This window comes from Garra rufa, chromosome 19 (assembly GCF_049309525.1).
Source record: "Garra rufa chromosome 19, GarRuf1.0, whole genome shotgun sequence".
In the NCBI taxonomy this organism is placed as follows: domain Eukaryota; kingdom Metazoa; phylum Chordata; class Actinopteri; order Cypriniformes; family Cyprinidae; genus Garra; species Garra rufa.
This window is the reverse complement of record NC_133379.1, coordinates 20,376,863-20,400,207: the sequence shown is the minus strand read 5'-3', so window position 1 is coordinate 20,400,207 and position 23,345 is coordinate 20,376,863. Positions and strand designations below refer to the sequence as shown.

At 38.6% G+C, this 23,345-nt stretch overlaps 1 protein-coding gene across 1 annotated transcript in view; it reads right to left on the bottom strand.

Moving 5' to 3' along the window:
• The window catches only part of gria1b (glutamate receptor, ionotropic, AMPA 1b), a 106,975-nt gene extending 84,106 nt beyond the window's left edge, over nt 1–22,869 (bottom strand). Inside the window, exons 1-2 of the mRNA XM_073825138.1 lie at nt 22,557–22,869; nt 22,273–22,407 (exon numbers count right to left, since the gene is read on the bottom strand). Coding sequence (XP_073681239.1) covers nt 22,273–22,407; nt 22,557–22,686 — 265 coding nt within the window. The 5' untranslated portion in view covers nt 22,687–22,869. The remainder of the gene's footprint in view (nt 1–22,272; nt 22,408–22,556) is intronic.
• Between the last annotated feature and the right edge of the window lie 476 nt (nt 22,870–23,345).

The following is a 23,345-nucleotide window of genomic DNA, read 5'->3' as shown; positions in this document are numbered from 1 at the left end:
AACTAATACTATAAAGCTGCCATAACTCAATCTGTATTATATGAAGTGCTGTAAAGTAAAGTTGACTTAAATTACAATTTGCCAATGAAGTAAGTAACTATAAAAAATATTTTTCTTATATCTAATGGCAGGGGTTTTCAACCTGGGTCCATGGAAAATTTGATTTTTACAAAAAAACGGGATATAGAATATGCTCCAGCAGAATAAGGAATTAATATGGCCCTAAAAATTGCTAAAAAAAACCCACAATATGCTAGTAATATGCATGTTAATAAGCTATTAGTTAACAGTGAGAACTGGAAAAGTGTTTTTCAAACTGTTTTTAGACTTGTCAAAGGTAATGTGCTATTTAAGATTATTTAAGGTAATTTATAATTATTTAATATTAAGCAATTTTTGGAACAATTTGATGTGATAAGTATTATGCAATATATTTAGGTTTATATCTACTGGGTAAATCAAAGAAAAATGCTAATAAAAAAGGGTAACACTTTAAAATAAGGTGTCTCTTGTTGACATTATTTAATGTATTAACTGGCATGAACAAACAATTAACAATGCATTTATTATTAAACCTTTTTTTTAAATACAGTCGTTCACTGTTTGTTCATGTTAGTTCACAGTGCATAAACTAATGTTAACAAATTCAACTTTTAATTTTAATTTTAATATTGCATTAGTAAATGCTGAAGTTAACATTAACTAAGATTAAAATGGCATAGAAGTATTGGTCATTCTTAGTTCATGTTAATTAATGTAGTTTTTTTTTTAAATATTTTTTAAAGGGACAATGCACATTAATTAACATAAGTAAACAAGTTTACTATGTAAATGTGCCAGATTTTGCCATTCAGGTTAATTTTCATCTGCAGTCCCTGTTGACTACTGAACCTTATCGTAGGTTCATTAGAGTTACAAAGTAAAGATACTTAACACAAATGTAAATATTTTCCAAATCATATTTTAATAACTTGATCTGGCTTTACAGTCACAACATAAAATTTATTTATTTTTTTTACTTGAGAAAATGCATAATATGTTTCTTACACATTGTAAATCTTAATCGAGGGATGCACTGAAATTTCAGGCAATATTTTGTTACAGTACATGCCAATAATTATTACACATCATTTTCAAAGCAAAGCAAAGTGTATCCAGAATGTTCGGTTTCGGCTCAGAATGTTTTATTTTGGTACATCCCTAGTTTATTAAATGTCTTAAAAATAATAAGTACAAAAGATTGAGATGTTTAGGAAGGTCCTTCACAGAAAAGATGGTCATATTTGGGAAGCTTGGCATCAAACCTTCTGAAAACCCCTTGAAAAAAAGTAAACGGATGTCATTTTAGGGATGTTTAGGCATTTTTACTGGAAACAAAACAAAAATACTGACAAAAACAATGCAACATAAAAATATAAACATATTTTGCAGTCTTCACATCCAGACAAAAGCATCAGCTCATCAGCAATATAAATCTTGTGATTTTGTACTGTACTTCCAGCATTTTCAATCAATACCTAGGGGTGACAGAAGCAAGCAAGCCCTGGGTAGTCAATACGTTATCTAAAATTCTGTCATGATCACCCCCAAAGCACTTCCTCCTGAAAAACAAGACCTCAATATGTCTTGCCCTGCATTCTTCTTTGTAATTACAGTGACAGTGAAACCTCCACCCACCAATCATCTCTGCTCCAGCCCCCTCACAGCCAGCTAAACCCCATGTGCTTAAGAAGCACATGGCAATTGATTTTTATTGCAGTACTCCAAAAGGGGGCCTGTTTCATGTATTTGCGAGTCCTTTGTTGCAGACAGTGTCAAATTTGTGTCTTCTCAAACAGAAAAGCTCCAAAACATCTCAGAAAAACTAAGCCTAATGAGTTTCCTACAATTTTCACCTGAACTCCAAACTGTATCCTACTGTCACAATCACCAGCTGGAGTGCCCGGCAGCCCCACTAGAGGGCACTCCAGTGTTTACCCTTTATGTTATGTGTTGTCTCAACCCACCATGCTTCACCCTTGTCTGTGTCATGTTTTCATTGGTTCCCCTGATCCTTGTGTCCGTTCCCCATTGGTTGTTTCTGTCATGTGACCCCTAGTGTTTGGTATAAAGCCCTCCCTTCCCCCTCTGTCTGTACTGATCGTTGTTTAGTGTTTAATCTTCCTAGTTTCTAGTTCCTGGTTCCCGTGTTTCTGTTTTTCGACCCCTGGACAGTTTTCTCGTTTTGACCTTTCGCCGCCTGCCCCAACCTTTGATTGTCTCTGGATTATTCTTTCGGATTTCCCTTGTTGTTCCTGTTTGCTGGTGTTCGACTCATGCCTGTCTTGACTATGTCTTTTAATAAAGCTTTGCACATGGATCCACACGTCAGTCTCCAGACCCCCATTGTTACAGAACGATCAGTCACACCCGGATCCAGCAGCTTTATTCACCAGCATCACAAAATGGACCCAATCGACCAGCTTCTGCTCCTACGACAGCGAAACCTCCCCATTGAGGAATATGTTCACCAGTTCCGTAAGTGTTCATCTCAAATACCATTTTACGATGAAGCGTGGCTTAAGGCCTTATTTCGTTATGGACTTAATGAACCTGCCAAATCAATGCTGCCTGGAGGGGAATTTAACTGCTCGCTACAGGACTGTATGCAGTATGCGTTGTTGCTATGTGGCTCACCGCTAACTGTGGGTGTTTTAGAGAAGCCACAGTACAAGATGTCTGCCAGCCTAGAGCCACAGCACAAGATGTCTGCTAGCCCAGAGCCACAGCACAAGATGTCTGCCAGCCTAGAGCCACAGCACAAGATGTCTGCCAGCCTAGAGCCACAGCACAAGATGTCTGCCAGCCCAGAGCCACAGCACAAGATGTCTGCCAGCCTAGAGCCACAGCACAAGATGTCTGCTAGCCCAGAGCCACAGCACAAGATGTCTGCCAGCCTAGAGCCACAGCACAAGATGTCTGCTAGCCCAGAGCCACAGCACAAGATGTCTGCTAGCCCAGAGCCACAGCACAAGATGTCTGCCAGCCTAGAGCCACAGCACAAGATGTCTGCTAGCCCAGAGCCACAGCACAAGATGTCTGCCAGCCCAGAGCCACAGCACAAGATGTCTGCCAGCCCAGAGCCACAGCACAAGATGTCTGCTAGCCCAGAGCCACAGCACAAGATGTCTGCTAGCCCAGAGCCACAGCACAAGATGTCTGCTAGCCCAGAGCCACAGCACAAGATGTCTGCCAGCCTAGAGCCACAGCACAAGATGTCTGCCAGCCCAGAGCCACAGCACAAGATGTCTGCTAGCCCAGAGCCACAGCACAAGATGTCTGCTAGCCCAGAGCCACAGCACAAGATGTCTGCCAGCCTAGAGCCACAGCACAAGATGTCTGCTAGCCCAGAGCCACAGCACAAGATGTCTGCTAGCCCAGAGCCACAGCACAAGATGTCTGCTAGCCCAGAGACACAGCACAAGATGTCTGCCAGCCTAGAGCCACAGCACAAGATGTCTGCTAGCCCAGAGCCACAGCACAAGATGTCTGCCAGCCCAGAGCCACAGCACAAGATGTCTGCTAGCCCAGAGCCACAGCACAAGATGTCTGCTAGCCCAGAGCCACAGCACAAGATGTCTGCCAGCCAAGAGCCACAGCACAAGATGTCTGCCAGCCTAGAGCCACAGCACAAGATGTCTGCTAGCCCAGAGCCACAGCACAAGATGTCTGCCAGCCCAGAGCCACAGCACAAGATGTCTGCCAGCCCAGAGCCACAGCACAAGATGTCTGCTAGCCCAGAGCCACAGCACGAGATGTCTGCCAGCCTAGAGCCACAGCACAAGATGGCTGCTAGCCCAGAGCCACAGCACAAGATGGCTGCCTTTCCTGAGCCTGCTCACAAGATGGCCGTCCTTCCAGAGTCTGCTCACAAGATGGCCGTCCTTCCCAAGTCTGCTCACAAGATGGCCGCCCTTCCCGAGTCTGTTCACAAGATGGCTGCCGTCCCAAAGCCCGCTCACAAAATGGCCTCCGTTCCTGAGTTCCCGGTCAAGATGGCTGCCACGCCAGAGCTACTGCACAAGATGGCCGCCACGCCAGAGCCTGTTGCAAAGATGGCTGCCGCCACGCCAGAGCCTGTCGCAAAGATGGCCGCCGCCACGCCCGAGTCTGTCATCAAAATGGTGGCTGCTGCATCAGACCCTCACTTTCCATGGCCTATCAAAGACTAATATCCAGCTTGGAGGACCCTCCACTGCTGTCAGCCAGAACGGTCGGTCTCTTACAGTCAGCACCTGCCAAGCCAGCGTTCGCCAGTATCACATCAGCCAAGCCACAGCCTGTTCACGTCACAGTCACTGCTCCTGACAAGTCAAGTCAAGTTCCAGCTGCTATTCCTGTCAAGTCAAGTCAAGTTCCAGCTGCTGTTCTTGTCAAGTCAAGTCACGTCACAGTCACTGCTCCTGTCAAGTCAAGTCAAGTTACAGCTGCTGTTCCTGTCAAGTCAAGTCACGTCACAGCTGCTGTTCCTGCTGAGTCAGGTCAAGCAGCACTCCCTGAGTCCAGTCAAGCAGCACTCCCTGAGCCAGGTCAAGCAGCACTCCCTGAGTCAGGTCAAGCAGCACTCCCTGAGTCAGGTCAAGCAGCACTCCCTGAGTCAGGTTAAGCAGCACTCCCTGAGTCAGGTCAAACAGCACTCCCTGAGTCAGGTCAAGCAGCACTCCCTGAGTCAGGTCAAGCAGCACTCCCTGAGTCCAGTCAAGCAGCACTCCCTGAGTCAGGACCCGCCCTGGAGATCTTCTGCGCCTCCTGTTCCGCCCTGGTGGGCTCCTGCTCCGTCCGCTCCGCCCTGGTGGGCTCCCGCTCCGTCCGCTCCGCCCGGGTGGGCTCCCGCTCCGTCCGCTCCGTCTGCGCCACCCTGGTGGGCGCCTGCTCCTCCACGGCCTCATGGACCTGGCCCTCTGTCGTTCCTCTGCTCCCCCCACCGCCCTCCAGGACTGTCTGTGCGTGGTCATTTTGGAGTGTCTGGAAGCCACTCCTTAAGGGGGGGGGGCTATGTCACAATCACCAGCTGGAGTGCCCGGCAGCCCCACTAGAGGGCACTCCAGTGTTTACCCTTTATGTTATGTGTTGTCTCAACCCACCATGCTTCACCCTTGTCTGTGTCATGTTTTCATTGGTTCCCCTGATCCTTGTGTCCGTTCCCCATTGGTTGTTTCTGTCATGTGACCCCTAGTGTTTGGTATAAAGCCCTCCCTTCCCCCTCTGTCTGTACTGATCGTTGTTTAGTGTTTAATCTTCCTAGTTTCTAGTTCCTGGTTCCCGTGTTTCTGTGTTTTTCGACCCCTGGACTGTTTTCTCGTTTTGACCTTTCGCCGCCTTCCCCGACCTTTGATTGTCTCTGGATTATTCTTTCGGATTTCCCTTGTTGTTCCTGTTTGCCGGTGTTCGACTCATGCCTGTCTTGACTACGTCTTTTAATAAAGATTTGCACATGGATCCACACGTCAGTCTCCAGACCCCCGTTGTTACACCTACCTTATTCCCTTTACTTTAATAGTGTAATTATATAAATGTCCCTCTGGGACATTTCACCGCTCCACTGTCTTCCACATTGCATACATTAATAATAATGCAGGCATTTTTACATATGATTATAGCACATTTGTAATAAAACACTATATGAGGGCCTCATTTACCATACATTTCAAACTCAGCGGCTAAAACTCCAAAGTGTTTTCAAGCTAAGACCTTCCATTCGTTCCACCTAATGTATAATTCCAGGGGAGATTCGTAGCATTTGCATTCAGACATGTTGGTTCCCTGGGGCTTTAAGCATGTGAATGAGGGATGTGCCACAGTTGTGACATACTTCAGCTCCAAATCTTCCCTTCAGGCGAGCAAACTTTCAAACCAGTCTCAGAAAACAACTAGCAGATAGCTTTCTCCGCTTCTCTTCTACTACAGTCGGCACTATTTAAGCCTCGTTCCCCCTAAAAATCACCCCTACAGCACTGATAGTGAGCATTGACAAATGTACTGTTGCTCGTAGATGTTTATCCTCTAAAACGGGCGATAAAGAGTCGATGCAAGGCTACACAATGCATTTATCTCAATCATTTAAAAAGATAACGCAAGATTTCTGCATGCACATCTTCTTTATCAGCGTTCTTCATGCCTACCGCAGATAAAAGAAAAAGGGAAACAGAATTTTTATGCAGTGCTGGTTGGAAGGAGTATCAAGGGTTTGAATCTCTGTGTTCGGGGATAGAGAGTGTGTGTATGAATGTATAGTCTGGTTGGGGAGGAGAAAACAAGTTTCCTGCCTGCGGTGATCTCCATGATGCTGAAAGATGTTTGTGACAGGTGGGTCCAGCGTGAGTGATCTCGTCTGATCTTCAGTCACTGCAGTGAAGATGAGAGGATCTCCACTGCATCAATCTGTTTTAGCAGCCTCTGTTCTCCTTGCCTTTGGTTATTGAGCAGCTGAGGTAAAAAGCGTGTTTGAACTGATGTGCAGTCCTGTGACATGGCTGAGAAACCAAAATAGTGACAGGAGGCATTTATGCCAGCCATGGTAAATAAGAGATGTGTTTTGACTGCGATGTGTTTACTTAAAAATTAACATTCTGTCATCAGTTGCTTACTCTTGTGTCTTTCTGACTCTTCATTTTCTTCTATGAAACCCGAAAGAGATTCTTTAGGCAGAACGTCCAACCTTCACCTTCTGTTTTTCTTAGAAAACAAGTGGATGGTTATTTTTACTGACAAGCTGCATATAAGTGGTCCATATGACTCATGCACTATATTCCAAGTCTGCTAAAGGTATACTATACACTCTAAAAAGTGTAACGGGCAAATGTTACCTTATTTCTCCCCAACCTGATTTTTAAAGATTACTTTGCTGTTGTAGTCAGGCTGATTTAGTGATAATAAAATCGTATTTGTAAATAAAACCAGTTTAGTTGTTGCCCAATTTTACAGTGTACGTTTGTGTGGCCAACACTAGAATTTAAGCTGTCATTTATAAAAATGTGTCAGATTTAACATCAAATAACACCAAACACTACTGGCATATGTGTCACATTTGAGAGCTACAGTATGGCTGAGAAAATTATCCGCAGCAACGCAGCTTTGCCCGGTTTCTTACAAAAAAATGTCCTCTGAAGAATATTAAAACATATATTAAAGCAAAAAATGTTTTTCTTACTTAGATTTTTTTCTTCTTGTTTTCACCCGAAAATCTAAAAAGTCTTAAATCAAGAACGATTTTCTAGATGAGGAAAAATTATTTTGTTTTCAGAAAAAACAGGTCAAAGACAAGCGCAATAATCTGCCAATGGGGTACGAAAAATAATCTTGTTTTCTGTTTGATTATTTTGCTTGTTCTAAGCAAAAACTCACTTAATTTTGACTTGTTTTTCTTGAAAACAAGAAAATAATTTTTACTTGTCTAGAAAATCCTTCTTGATTTAAGAATTTTTGATATTCTTGCTGGAAAACAAGACAAAAAATCAAGTAAGAAAAGCATTTTTACAATTAAATAAATTAAAAGTCTTGGAATGGTACAATTTTTTTATGTTTTTGAAAGTCACTTGTGCTCATCTAGCTTGCATTTATTTGATCAAAATTGTAAGTTATATAGGAATCTGTTTAAAATGATAATATTGTGAAATATTATTACAATTTAAAACAACAGTTTTAAAATAGAAATCTTTTTGTTAAAGGTTGTATCAGCGATTTCTAGGCTAAAACATAAAGTGTCAATTTCAGCTGACCTTTCATCACGATCCGCTCGCTGCCTGACCCATAAATTGTCTGTGAAAAAACCGCGTCTCTCTGGTCAGCCTAGGGTCCGAGATATGCCAAAAAAACAATCGGCGCTATCAACACACCACAGATAACCAAACAGTGCTCCAACCAATCAGCGTCAGGGGTTTGGTGTTGTGGACTTTCCTACTGGTGCAGGGATGTGAGGGAGGCGGGGCGAAAATCCACAACACCAAATCCCTGACGCTGATTGGTTGGAACACTGTTTGTTTTTGTGTGGAAAGGTTGGTAGTGCCGATTGTTTTTTTGGCATATCTCGGACCCTAGGCTGACCAGAGAGACGCGGTTTTTTCACAGACAGTTTATGGGGCAGGCAGCGAGCGGATCGTGATGAAAGGTCAGCTGAATTTGACACTTTATGTTTTAGGCTAGAAATCGCTGATACAACCTTTAAATTATAATTGTCTTAACTGTAACTTGATCAATTTAAAACATCTTTGCTGAATAAAAGCACAAATTTCTTTGAAAAAATTACTGACCCTTAACTTTCCAACAATATTGTGGAAAGTAGTAGATTTTATGGTGCTGTTTTTGCTCTTGGCAATAAAAATCATTACCTGGGTTGTTAGGTTTATTTCTATATCCTTTTCACAACACATCTCTGCAAAAGCAGCTTCACAGAAAATGAATGAATGTAATAAAATCACAATGTTAGCGATTTCTAAACCACAGAAAGCACAATTTCTCCACCACCCCCCTCATGGTGCATGTCGACTGGCGCAGAGCGAGCGGGCATTTGCATTTCATTCCTATGGGAGTTGAGCTTCACGCTTGTGCGGAAAAAGTGTTGATAACGGCCAAAAGTACAGAGATGCTCAACTTCATGCAAATAGCTGATCTCTGTGAGAGGCAGGTAAAACATCTGTCATGAGTTTTTAAAATATGCTGATTGTGCTTGCATTTCTGCTGTATTAAGTGCTTAAAGGGCTAGGTCATTCTAAAATGAAAATTTTAGGGTGTAAAATGTCATTAATCACTCACCCTCATGTTCTTCAAAACCTGTAAGTCCTTCGATCATCATATGGAACACAAATTAAGATATTTTTGATGAAATCCGAAAGCTTTCTGACCCTGCATAGACAGACACAACTGACACGTTCAATGCCCAGAAAGATAGTAAGGACATGGTTAAAATAGTCCATCTGACATCAGTGGTTCAACTGTAATGTTATAAAGCTACTTTCTTCTCTTCAGGGTCAATCCACTGCCATTCACGAGAATGTACACTGCCGCTCAAACATTTGGGATCAGTAAGACTGGTCATGTTTTTTAAAGACGTCTCTTATGCTCATTAAGGCTATATTGGTTTGATCCAAATTACAGAAAAAAATAATATAAAATAATGATTTTGTTTGAATATAATTTAAAATATAATTTATTCCTGTGATGCAAAGCTGAATTTTCATCAGTCTTAAGTGTCACATGATCCTTCAGAAATCATTCTAATATGCTTTATTATTAAAATTATCAATGTTGGAAACAGTTGTGCTGCCAAATGTTTTTTTGGAATCTGTGATTCTTTTTTTCAGGACTCTTTGATGAATAACAAGTTAAAAAGAACAGCATTTATTCAAAATATAAATATTTTCTAAAAAGGTAAATATATGATATCACGTTTTTTTATTAATTTAACACATCCTTGGTGAATAAAAGTATTAATTTCTTAAAAAAAAAAGAAAGAATAAAAATGTACTGACCCCAAACTTTTGAACAGTAAACTTTTCTATTTTAAATGAATGCTGTTCTTTTGAACCTTTGTTTTGAAGAATCCTGAAGTTCCAAAAAATATTAAGCAGCACAACTGTTTTTAGCACTGATAATAAATCAGCATATTAGAATGATTTCTGAAAGATCATTTGACACTGAAGACTGGAGTAATGATGCAGCCTTGATGAGCATAAGAAACGTCTTTAAAAATCATTAAAAACTTACTAATCGCATACTTTTAGGCAGCAGCGTACCTTTCCATGCCTTTAGTTCCCTTGCTATCTATGGACAGTCAGAAAGCTATCGGGTTTCATCAAGAATATCTTAATCTGTGTTCTGAAGATGAACAAAATTCTTACGGGTTTGGAATGATCATTTTTGGGTGAACTATCTCTTTAAATCATATTGTTTACAAACTGGACACATTAAAGCTGTTAAATATTGCCTTTGGACATGTATTTCATTGGCTGGCCTTGTTTAAATTTTAAATAACCTTTGTGTTCTTGTTACTGTTGAGTTTCAGAATTTTAGTCTGGGCTGTTTTTTATTGTTTGGCGTTTACCCATATTCATATTGTTTTGTCTGGTTTTAGAGACATGTTGATACAGCTTTCTAATGAAGCTATAATGGCCTTTTAATTGGTTTACTAAATAGCATTCACAAATGTAAGGTGGGTAAAGGAAATACTGTCCAACCATGAATCCAAATCATATTATTGATCGAAAAATCAGCCCTAATCACTACACTCTTAAAAATAAAGGTGCTTTAAAAGGTTCTTCAAGTGATGCCATAGAAGAACCGTTTTTGGTTCCACAAAGAACCATTCAGTCAAAGGTTCTTTAAAGAACCACCTCTTTCTTAACTTTTTTATAATCTGAAGAACCTTCTTTCACCACTAAGAACCTTCAGTGAAACGGAAAGGTTCTTCAGATGTTAAAGGTTCTTTAAGGAACCATTAGGACAATAAAAAGGTTCTTCTATGGCATCGTGAAGCACCTTTATTTTTAAGAGTGTACCCACTTTTATTGCATGGAAAACAGAAGCTTGTTAATTCGGCATCAGACTTCCTTGCATGCTTCACAAAGAAAATTATATTATTATCCACCTTATTCTTCAACATGGAAGTAAGCCTATGGGCGAGTCTTGCAGTTCATTAAAGGAGTAGTTCACTTTCAGAGCAAAAATGTACAGATAATGTACTCACCCCCTTGTCATCCAAGTTGTTCATGTCTTTCCTTCTTCAGTCGTAAAGAAATGGTGTTTTTTGAGGCAAACATTTCAGGATTTTTCTCCATATAATGGACTTCTATGGTGCCCCCGAGTTTGAACTTCCAAAATGCAGTTTAAATGCAGCTTCAAAGGGCTCTAAAAGGAAGAAAGGTCTTATCTAGCGAAACGATCAGTTATTTTCTAAAAATCATTTACAACTTATAAACTTCTTAATCTCAAACGCTCATCTTGCCAAGCTAGACAAGATGAGCATTTACGGGTTAAAAAGTATATAAATTGTAATTTTTTTTTTAAATAACCCATCGTTTTGCTAAATAAGACCCTTCTTTCCTCGGCTGTGATCGTTTAGAGCCCTTTGAAGCTGCATTTTGGAAGTTCAAACTCGGGGGCACCATAGAAGTCCATTATATGGAAAGAAATCCTGAAATGTTTTACTCAAAGGGGGTGAGCACATTATCTATAATCTATCATTTTTATCTATAAATTTTTGTTCTGAAAGTGAACTACTCCTTTAACCACTATTGGGAAAAAACAAGAAAAACAACAATGTGCAGTAAATGGTAAAACTGTTTGCACTACAAACCAGTGTGTTCATAATTAAGATAGTACATTAAAATAATATGGTAAGACACACCGATTTGCAATATCAAGCAACAAAGTGAAAATAAAATAAAATAAAATGTACAAATGGCCCACTCTTATGGAAAAAAAAATAGGTGGATAGGGCTGAAATGACATCGGAATGAGTTAATGTCAAAATTGTAATTTTTAGGTGAACCGTTCCTTACAAAATCAAATCCTATAGCATTAGGGCCCTGCGTTTCACTCAGAGAGAAAATACCTAGATCATTTCAGAGATTACAGCCAAGCGGGCTCTTTTTGTCACCTAACAGAATCAGATTTTGTCCCTGGTGTCCTCTAAGCTGCTTGTAGCCTCAGTCTTTGCAAGATGATATATCTGATAAGGTACATTTTTATCACTGTATCATTCCAGCCCAGTGAAGGTCGGAGAGCATGTAGCCCCACAGACCCATATTCTGAAATCACCACAGCTAACCCCAAGCCGCCTGCGCCATTCCCTCTGAACTGCATCCAGTTCCTAACGGCTAATGAAGCTAATGACATACCCGTCATCTATAATCAACGCTGAAGCATCCAAAGTTTACTGGTATCAAAGAAGCCATCCATATTTCACAATGCTTCATTTTAAATGCATCTAATTGCTGGAAGTTCTTGCTAATAGCTTTGCAGATGATGCTAATGTGGCTGTGTGAGCTATCCTTGGCAGACTTCTTCGGGATATTCAGGCTAGCTATCACATCAAGGCACTCGCTGTCTTTCAAGTCTTCCATCACTTGTATACAAAGCTTCGAATTAAGGCAGCCACACAGGTAAAAGCTCTTCAGCGGTCTATGTGAGTTCCACAGGGAAGACACACAAAACAGTGTTTGTTCCTGAACTGGCTCTGACGTGAGCTTCAATGGGTCTCTTTGGAGCCCGCCTGATTGACATGCTGTGGACATTTGGCCCGACTGCATGTCAATGTGATGAAAGGACTGATACGTGCTGAAAGGAGGACCACGGGGCCGAATGGGACTAATGCCAAGAACAGACTGTCATAAAGGCTTGCGATATGGCAAAAGCAGAAACGGATTCTTAAAATAATTCATGTATGGGAGAAAATGAATCTGTCTTATTCACAATGGACAAAAGCCTGTTTAGCAAGTTTAAAATGATGCGATGATGGGGTTTTATTCAACTAGAAAGGCATGAGGAGAAACACTCATCGCCATCATGACAGACACTGACTGGTTATTTCAGCTGTCACTGGGAGGTCGACTGCTTGTAGCTCACTATTCATCAGCGCAACTGACAACTACAACATTAAACCAAAGGTGCTCGCAATTCTTCAGCATTAATATTGTATGGCCATTTTCATCTGGGCTGATATTGCGTTTGAAACATCCAGGGGCCAATTCTGATAAACTGTTTACTGTCAAACACTGTGATGCATTTCAAATAAAGGCTGAAATATAGCATTCAAACAACACTTTGCTTATAGAGGGATAGCTGAAAATTACATTTTTGTCATCATTTATTCCCCCTCATCCTCAAACCTGCGTGACTTCCTTCTGCTGAACACAAAATGTTTTGGAAAATGTTTCAAATGTTTTTATCCTTGCAGTAAAAGTCAGTGGGATCCAATCAACATTGGGCCCTACTGACTTTTATTGTATGACATTTTTTAGGTTTAAATGATACTAACGTCACATTCCCTGTCATAAACACTCTACATCATGGGACCCCTATAAGTGAGCTTTCATTTCTGTAGGCTATGATCCCATAAGCACTTTCACTATTCACCTTCCCTTTCCTGAAGAAAGTATCACTTGCAATCTGCACTTTACAATCTGTCCACTGTAGTCCAATCATAACACTCCATTCTAGGGCTATCACTAACAATTATTTTGAGTAATCGGTCGATTATTCTGAGTATTAATCGAGTAATCAGATCATTTAAATAGACCCAAGCGAACAATAGACTCTAAAATGACTTAAAATACATATGTGACCCTGGACCACAAAACCAGTCTTTAGTAGCACAGGTATATTGGTAGCAATAGCCAAAAACACATTGTTTGGGTCAAAATTATCAATCATTAGGATGTTATGGGAAGATCATGTTCCATTAAAGACATTTTGTAAATTTCCTACCATAGATATATCAAAACGTAATATTTGTTTAATAATATGCATTGCTAAGACCTTCATTTGGACAACTTTAAAGGAGATTTTCTCCGTATTTTGATTTTTTTGCACCTTCAGATTGCAGATTTTCAAATATTGTCCTATCCTAACAAAACATACATCAATGGAAAGCTTATTTATAAATCTCAATTTCAAATAAATGACCCCTTATGACTGGTTTTGTGATCCAGGGTCACATATATAATATCAATGAGGCAACAATAATTGGTTCAAATAAAAATAGGCCTATGAAAGCAAGTAATAGTATGGTTTCACTGAACAAAACATTTAAAATTTATAATGTGATAAAACAATATAATCATAAGTTTTGTAAATTATGTATTATATAAACTCCCAGCAAAGGATGCCAATGGCCGGACAATTGTTTTTACACTTTACAGGGCGATCTAATCCTTGTTTAATGCTGACTAAACATCTAATTCAAATGTCCAATTAATATTTTATAGTGTATTTTAACGACGGTAGGTGAAATATTAGACTAATTTCTTAATTAATACTACTCGTATGTATCTTTACAACCTATTAACTTTAGTTTGTCAAAATATCATGCTCTTTCCTGCTTACTAAGTCCTTCTCTATATTATTTAGCAGCTTTCACACATTTTTCTAGTGGTTTAGATAGCATAAATTAGCAGAAAAACATATTCAGTAGTACATTAACTGTGCAATCCATGCTGTTGTTTACATCAGAGTATCTCTAATATGGCTTTGCATCCGGGTAACAATCAACAGTTAGCATATTTAGAAAGATAATGATGTATTCTCTTGAGAAGCACATAACATATATATATGTATAAGTATATAAATAAAGTGCATACATTTATTTAATTGAATCACAGCCTTTGTGAAATCACAATAGCTCTACTCTTTATTATGATTTTAAAATGGTTTTCATATTTGGTGCAGCATTAGAAAATGATCTAATAATGCTTTTCACGGATTCTCGTCCATGGAATGTGCCACTTAAGATATTTGGCAGGTTAATCGACACAGGCAAAACACAATCAAAGATTATTTTATAATCAAGTACTCAAATTTAATCGAGAAATCCTGACTCCATTCCTCTCTATATAAAACAGCCCAGCTGAAAAAACAATAGAAACCATCACAGAAATTCTAATGGTTTCCACTACAAATACCATTGCAAACAATCAACTTTTAACCATTAAAACCATTACAAAATGGTGTCCTGTAGTGTGTTTTAGGACATATTCCATTAGGATTTAGTGGTTTTAACAAGCCACCAACATAAGGTGACAAATTACCAGTAGACAGGCACCAATACAGTTTCCAAAAAAACAGTACAATTCACAACTTTGTGATGGTTTCTATTGTTTTGTTTTTTCAGCAAGGTGTATAGTGTCTTGCCATATCAGTTAAAGTCCTCAATTATCAGAGCTAGTAACTCTCCTTTATGTGACAATTTTCCTTTCTAGAAGAACACCTGTCCTACTCCAGCTAAATAATGTCAGTTCCCTCCTACATAAGTGAATTTTCACTATAACTCCCTTTGTGGCTCTGCTCCCACATGCATACATCAAAACCCCTGAAAATAATCACTTTGGCTATGATGCAATGAATAATAGATTAAATGGATCTATTTGAGTCGTGCTAAACGGTTACTGTAGCTCTTCAGAGTCAAGGCAACTTCAGCAACCGGTTCAGGCACATATCTAAGAAAATAAGAGTTTGTACTGCCGTGTGTGCTATTTCTGCCATGCTTGTCATCTAAGTATTATAAATATGATAACAGATAATGATTCGCAGTAATGGGAACACATCTAAATGTCTTCTTTGAAAAAATATAAAGCTTTTACATGTGTTATACAAAGACATAAACATTTCATGCGTAACAGATAAGGCTGTATATTTTCTTTGCTCTTTTTCGATTTTTAGATGTTATAGAAAGTGAGAAATGCTATAACATATGAAGTGAACATCTAAGAATCCTGGTATGCAAAAGCATATCTTCAGAAAGGCATCTGACCACATTGCATTTGTAGTGTAGACATTACTCTGTCCTGATGTAGTCCCAGACAACAAGGACGACCTATACTTCTGTCATTCAGCAATTGCACTAAAACAGCGGTTCTCAGCCCTGTTCCTGGAAATTGTTGTGGGTGTAAAATAGAGGGGGCTACAGGACCAGGGTTGAGTGCCACTGCATTAAAACAAGAGTTGGTTAGAGGCGCTTTAAAGGAAACGGACCATCTGAACCCCCTCGAAATCCAATCACAAGTGACTCACAGGAGACTCATCTGAGATGCATGTTAATACCAAGTGTAAACAGTTTTCAGTCTCAGCTGACCACTTATGATCGCATCACTCAAGACGGAAGTTAATACCTGGTGTAAAGAAAGCTTAAGACAGCATCATTGTGGAAATGAGCATATTATAAACATGCTGATTTTGAAGTATTTTAATATCCTCAATGGCTGTTTAATATAGTTAATGTCATTTTATGAAGGATTAGTTGACCCAAAAATTAAAATGCGCTGAAAATGTACTTACCCTCACACCATCCAGAATGTAAATGAGTTTGTTTCTTCATCAGAACAGATTAGTTGCTTACCAGTGGATTCTCTGCAGTGAATGGGTGCCATCAAAATGAGTTTAAACAGCTGATAAAAACATCACAATGGCTTCAGTTCATCAATTAACATTTTGTAAAGTGAAGATCTATGGGTTTGTTTAATTGAAACAAATTCATCATTGAGGCAATATACCAATCCATAACCCATAACAACGTTTTCTCTAGTAAAAACAAATCATGTTGTTCTCTCACATCATAATCCACTTACACTCTTAAAAATAAAGGTGCTTTAAAAGGTTCTTCACAGCAATGCCATAGAAGAACCCTTTTTGGTTCCACAAAGAACCATTCAGTCGAAGGTTCTTTAAACAACCATCTCTTTATAATCTGAAGAACCTTCTTTCACCACAAAGAACCTTTTGTGAAACAGAACGGTTCTTCAGCTGTTAAAGGTTCTTTATGGAACCATTTAGATTAAAAAAAGTTCTTCTATGGCATCGTGAAACACCTTTATTTTTAAGAGTGTAGAGCTATTTTAGACTGTTTTTGCTTATAAACAGTGCTTGATCTGTGCATATTTCATTCCTGAATCAGACAAGATAACTTTTTTCCTGGAAAAAGCAATATTATAGAAAAAGGAATCATATTTTAGCCAGAAGCAATGGTTTGAAGTAAGAAAATTTTAATGATGAATTTGTTTATTACAAACACACAGCTTGTTGGTGTTGAACTGGAGTCGTGTGGATTACTTGTGGATTTTTGTGATGCTTTTATCAGCTATTTGAATTCTTATTCTGATGGCACCCATTCACTGCAGAGGATTCACTGGTGATCAAACTCAACTACATTTTGGATAGTTTGAAGGTGAGTACATTTTCAGCTAATTTTCATTTTTGGGTGAACTTTTAACCTAAACACCACTTACTAATCTGTTAATTATTGGACAATTAATTAGCCAATTAATGGACAGTAAAGATAAAGACCCAAACATGCTCGAAGTTTTAAATTAGTAGTAAAATACTCTGTACTACTATACTCCCAGTAGGCACCGGACATCAACATTATGTCAGGTTGATGTTGGACCCCAACGTTAGATAGACGCTGCATTTTGGTTGAGAATGAAAATCAGGATGACGTCAGTATTTGACATCAATTTGATGCTGACTTAACATAATATTTTGGTAGGGGTGGGGGAAAAAATCGATTCACATATGAATTGCGATTCAGTCTTCTAGAGATTTGCATCGATTCACAAATTAAAACATCAATTTTCTAGTTAATATAATACAGTTTTTTACAATCGTTTTTGCACTAATAACAGAACCGTAATGTCATTTTTCAAAACTCTAGACACATAATTCACAACCAATAATCAAAATGCACATTTTTCAAACCACTTAACACATTTTTCAAATGCTTGGATACAATACATATAAGCCAAAGTTCATTTGTTCATTGAACTTAAATCACCTGTTCAAAATGACACAACTTAACATCAAAGTATTACTATTTCAAAATGCAACTCACACATTACATCTGAGATGAGTGTGCATTCATTTTGTTACAAAGATTGAACTATCAGTTGATACATCTGCTTAAAATGATAAGTAACTGTTGCATTACCCTTGAAGCATAGCTTTTATGGAAAATAGTGCATGTTTCAGGATAGATCATTTGACACCAGTTACCACAGAATATGACCCAGATGGACTACACTACACTCTCAGAAAAAACGGTACAAAACTATACCTTTTAGGGTACAAGTAGCTGTCACTGGGGTGGTACCAAGGGTACAATTTTTTGGGTACATAATTGTACAATAAGGACCCATTGTGTACCTTTAAAGGTACCTTTATATGTTTTGTTGCCCAGGAACAAAATTGTACCTCTGCAGTACTTTTTTTTTTTTACCATGTATCTATGGATGTCATATTTCATTCTTTATCAGATATGGTTTCTATGGCCCCATGTACCTCTTTTACAGAACACATTTTCATATTCAACATTACTGAATGCACGATGTAATTTTTATGTTATTGCTTTTGTGGTTTTAATGAGTTAATGGCTACCCTGGTAAAAAAAAAAAAAAAAAAAGAATGTATATAGAACGTTGGTACACAAATTAGCCCTGCTGAAAAAAAAACATCCAAAACCAGCCTAGGCTGTTTGGCTGTTTTTAGCTGGTCATAGCTGGTCAGCAGGCTGGTTTTAGAGGGGTATTGGCCACTTTTCTGTCTGTCTGGAAACCACCAGCTAAAACCAGCCTGACCAGGCTGGGAGACCAGCTAACACCAGCTAAGACCAGCCAACCAGCCTGTAAACTGTATTCTGTACCCTGCTGAAAAAAAAAAAAAACAGCTAAAACTTTGAATCTAAATTTTTCCTTTAGAAAACCTATGCTGAGATTTATTTTATCAGTAAATTCCACATTACAGTATTTCAATGATACCACTGTGTCTGCACTGTTCTCAGTCTAAAGTAAAAAAAAATGAAACCTGAATCACATATTTTGTGCAACTATATTTAATGATTGTACTAGCAAAAACACATTGAAACTATGGGTAACTTGTGTATGGGTGATCTAAAGTAATATTCCTATAATATTTCATAATAAATTCATTTTTTTGAAACAATGCTTCTGTTAATGCAAGGCTTCTTTAATGATATGAACGCAATGTGCAAAGTTTTGAACACTGGACAGCCCGTGTTACAAATAATGACTGTTTTGAGTTTTGTATCTAGAGTTCTGAAAAATGACATTAAGGTTCATTTATTAGTGCAAAATCGATTGTAAAAAACTGTAATAACAACATGAAAAACAGCGAGGGCAATTGATCTTTTGTTATAATGGGAAGTATTAGGAAAGGCACGGATACAGAAGCTACTAAAGGGACATGGTTAGGGCAATATACCAATCCATAACCCATAACAAAGTTTTCTCTATTAAAAAATAAAAAATGTAAAAAGTCCATCTCCTGTTGTTCTCTCACATCATAATCCACTGACATATTTGTTTACATTCTTAAAAATAAAGATGCTTTCAAAGGTTCTTCACAGCAATGCCATAGAAGAACCATTTTTGGTTCCACAAAGAACCATTCAGCCAAAGGTTCTTTAAAAGAACCGTCTCTTTCTTACCTTTTTATAATCTGTTTTTGTGAAACAGAAAGGTTCTTCAGCTGTTAAAGGTTCTTTATGAAACCATTTAGACAAAAAATGTTCTTCTATGGAATCGTGAAGCACCTTTATTTTTAAGAGTGTAGAACTGTTTTGGACTGTTTTTGCTTGTAAACAGTGCTTGATCTGTGCATATTTCATTCCTGAATCAGACAAGATAACTTTTCTACTGGAAAAAGCAATATTATGGAAAAAGGAATCATATTTTAGCCAGAATCAACGGTTTGAAGTAAGAATATTTTAATGATGAATTTTTTTATTACAAACACAGATTGCTGCTAATGGACTGGAATCGTGTGGATTACTTGTGGATTTTTGTGATGCTTTTATCAGCTATTTGAATTGTTATTCTGATGGCACCCATTCACTGCAAAGTGCATTGGTGAGCAAGTGATGTAATGCTAAATTTCTCCCAATCTGTAGAAAGAAGATACAAACTCAACTACATTTTGGATAGTCTGAGGGTGAGTAAATTTTCAGCTAATTTTCATTTTTGGGTGAACTTTTAACCTAAACTCCACTGACTAGTCTGTTAATTATTAATTGGCAATTAACGGACAGTACAGAAAACAGACCCAAATGGGCTTGAAGTTTTAAACTTACTCTGTACTACTATATTCCCAGCAGGCACTGGACATCAACATAATGCCAGGTTGACATTGGACCGCGACTTGGACCTCAACATTGGACAGACGTTGCAGTTTGGTTAAAAATGAAAATCAGGATGACGGCAGTATTTGACATTAACTCTGACTAAAAACAACAAAATATCAACGTCAGTTGACGTCAGTTTTGGATCAAATTATTGTTAGACATTGAATTGACATTGACGTCGCAACCAAAATTGAACCAAATATCAATATCAACATCTTATGACGTTGTGTGCCTGCTGGGCTGTTATTATAGTGGGTTGGTCATTTTAATCAAAATATACTCAAATCACTGCTTCACTCATAACAACCAAAATCACATTCGAAGACACCGTTCCCTTGAACATATCAATTATATAACAAAAACACTGATTTTCTTTTGTTGTGTTTCTTAAAGCCCCATTCATTGTTCTCTAGTCCTGGTTTGTTCTTGTGGCAAAAGAGGAAAATGATCAAATTATAATCAAACTGAATTTTGTTGCACTTCCTGGCACACAAACTGCTCTAGTGCTCTCAGGTTTTGTTCTGGGAAGGTGTATGTAGCGATTAGAGGATAAGACAGCAGCCATGCACAATCGCCCTGATGAGCGAACTCTCTGCAGATGCAATTAGCTCCATATAATTACTTTCACACTTCTCTGTGACAAGAACATACGGACTCAGCCCTTACTTTGTGTGTTAAACTTTCCTTTGATAGCCTCCCTCTAACAAGACCCTCTCCGGTGTCACCCTATAAAAATGCCCTAAGGACTCCCCTAAAATGGAAAACATCGCTCCAGCCCCAGTTTCTCTGCTCAGCCTCCAGTAAACAGCAGACTCTGCTTTGAGGCACTGAGACTCACTTAAAAGGGCACCACTGATGTGCACATGAGAGAGGTTTGTCACACGTACTCATCTGGGAAAGACTATAGCACATATGAACTTGACAGGATTATCAGCCTACTGTGCTAGTGTCGAAATATCTGAAATATAACATCTGAAACATCTGAAATCTCTTTTCCCTATCAGAAGCTGTTTGCATGCTAAGCATTATAACAGTGTTGTACGTCGCTGGCAGGGTTGAACACAAACATGGAAAGGTTGTCTGTGTCAATCTCAGACATCAAAGGGCACATTTGTGACTGACAGCCAGCTGAGCTAGGAATGAGGATGTTTGCTGTGTTCGGCTCACCTAAAAATGTATTAGCAGTCTACAGGATATGTTTCATACGCTCATGATAGAAAATATGCTGTCAGTCAAATCTGCAAATACACTGTAAAAAACAACTGTGGTGCCAGAAATTTGCAGAATAGAAGGTGCTCCAGGCAATGTTTCAACAGAAAAAAATACTAGTAGTAGACTAAAATAATGCAATCAACAACATAAAATGCATATCCTTATGCATAACTATTTAAGAAAATATTAAAATGTAATGTAAAGGTTTTGTAGGGACTTCTAATTAGTTACAATAACTAATATATTTTACTGTAAAAGTAAATGTATTGACTTGCTAAATATAATATTGTTTTGCACCCCAAATAATATGACACTTAATGCAAACAATACAGCACAGCAGTCATGTTAAAACTAATATGTGACCCTGGACCACAAAAAACAGTCATAGGGTTTTGAAATGTTTTGAAAGCTGAATAAATAAGCTTTTCATTTATGTATGGTTTGTTAGGATATGACAATATAGCTGAGATACAACTATTTGAAAATCTGGAATCTGAGGGTGCAAAGTAATCAAATTATTGAGAAAATCACCTTTTAAATTGTCCAAATGAAGTTCTTAATGCATATTACTATTACAAAATTAAGTTTTGATATATTTACAGTAGGAAATTTTGACCATACAATGTGTTTTTGACTATTGCTGCAAATATACCTGCGCTACTTAAGGTTTTGTTGTCCAGGGTCACATTTAATTTACATTTTATCTTTACATTTTACTGTGTATTTATTTCATGAAGGACGCATAATAAAATGATCTATTTTGTAAACATGTAAAGGGCACATGGTCATGAAATTAATGAAATGAAACAAACTACTGTGGCAAAAGAAGCATTTGCAAATGTGAAAACACAGCACTGTCTCCTGTCAAATTCAACCTCAGGTATTCTAGGACATGTTGCCAGCTTTGCAGTTCCACCTGACATCTTGATGTGATTCTTGACAGTAATCCAGCTGGGTTTAAGACTGTGTAAGAGAAGACACGTTTACAGCAACAAAATGTCTGAGGTTCTGCTACTTCGCTAAGCCTACACTGTTTCACTGGCATAAATCATCATGTGCAGAGTCGTTCAGAATTTCAGCAAAGCAACAAGCGTGATGGAAACAGGTCGTGTGCGCACTGCAGAGGTTTGGTTTTGGGAAGAGTAACAGACCTCTAAGATATACGTGAATACACAACTTACAGGCGTATGTCATGGCAAAACTGCTCCCCGTGTCCACCATGTCCACTTGTGGTACCAGTTTAGGAACATCATTGTGTTGAGAGAGCGCGAAACGGAACACGTCGTATTCATGGGAGTCGGTTGGAAACAAACCTCCTGTCGAGACGACAAAAAAGTCATTCAGGAACAATAACATGCACATGAAACATTTAACCCCAAATGGCTAACTGTACCTCATCCTGTGCGACGGAAACTTTAAATCACTGTCAGGACACGGTTATAAACGATAGCCGCTGAGTACTCACCTATGTTGATGTTACTTGGGAAACTTGAACATGAACACAAGCCAAGCAAACCGGTTAAGAGTAAGACGAAGCTTTGCCACATATTTCCGTTTGCATTTGAGAAACTGACAAAAAGCCAAATGCCAAACATATATCCCAAAGTCTTTGTGTCTTCACTCACACTGAGCCCATAGCGGTAACACGGAGCCAGCAGAGCGCAGTGAATCCCAGTCAGTCCTATTGGTAATAGCAGTGGCTGACTGAATAAGCGTGTCTCTGACAGCTCTACTCACAAATGAACACACACTCTCTGTAGTGTCAGCAGAAGAAGGAAAACGCGGATCTTAATCGCTTTCTTAACACCATCACGCGCGCTCTCGGTAAGCCGTTACGCTACTCACAGTAGTAGAGCAAATGACTGGGTAAACTTGAAGCCGTGCGCAGACTGTACCATTTTATAACAGCTTGGTTTCTCCAGTTGTGTAGCTATGTGCGATTGTTATACTCTAACCTACATAACATATCTGTAAGAGCATTAAATGTGAGCCTTGAGTGTGACAAACAGTTAAAAGCTCATGAGCAACAGAAAATTAAGCGGAATAATTGTGCAATCGATGTTATCCAACAAGAAAACAAACAAATTTAAACACCGCATGCTTTTCTGTATATGGGTCAATGACAAATATAAATATCTGAGACAAAAGGTTTAAAACGTACAGGTTTTTATAAATACATTTCATGTTGATGTCATACGTTTAAAATGTATATGTATATTTTTTACAAAAAATAATTTGACTATCATGTCAAAGC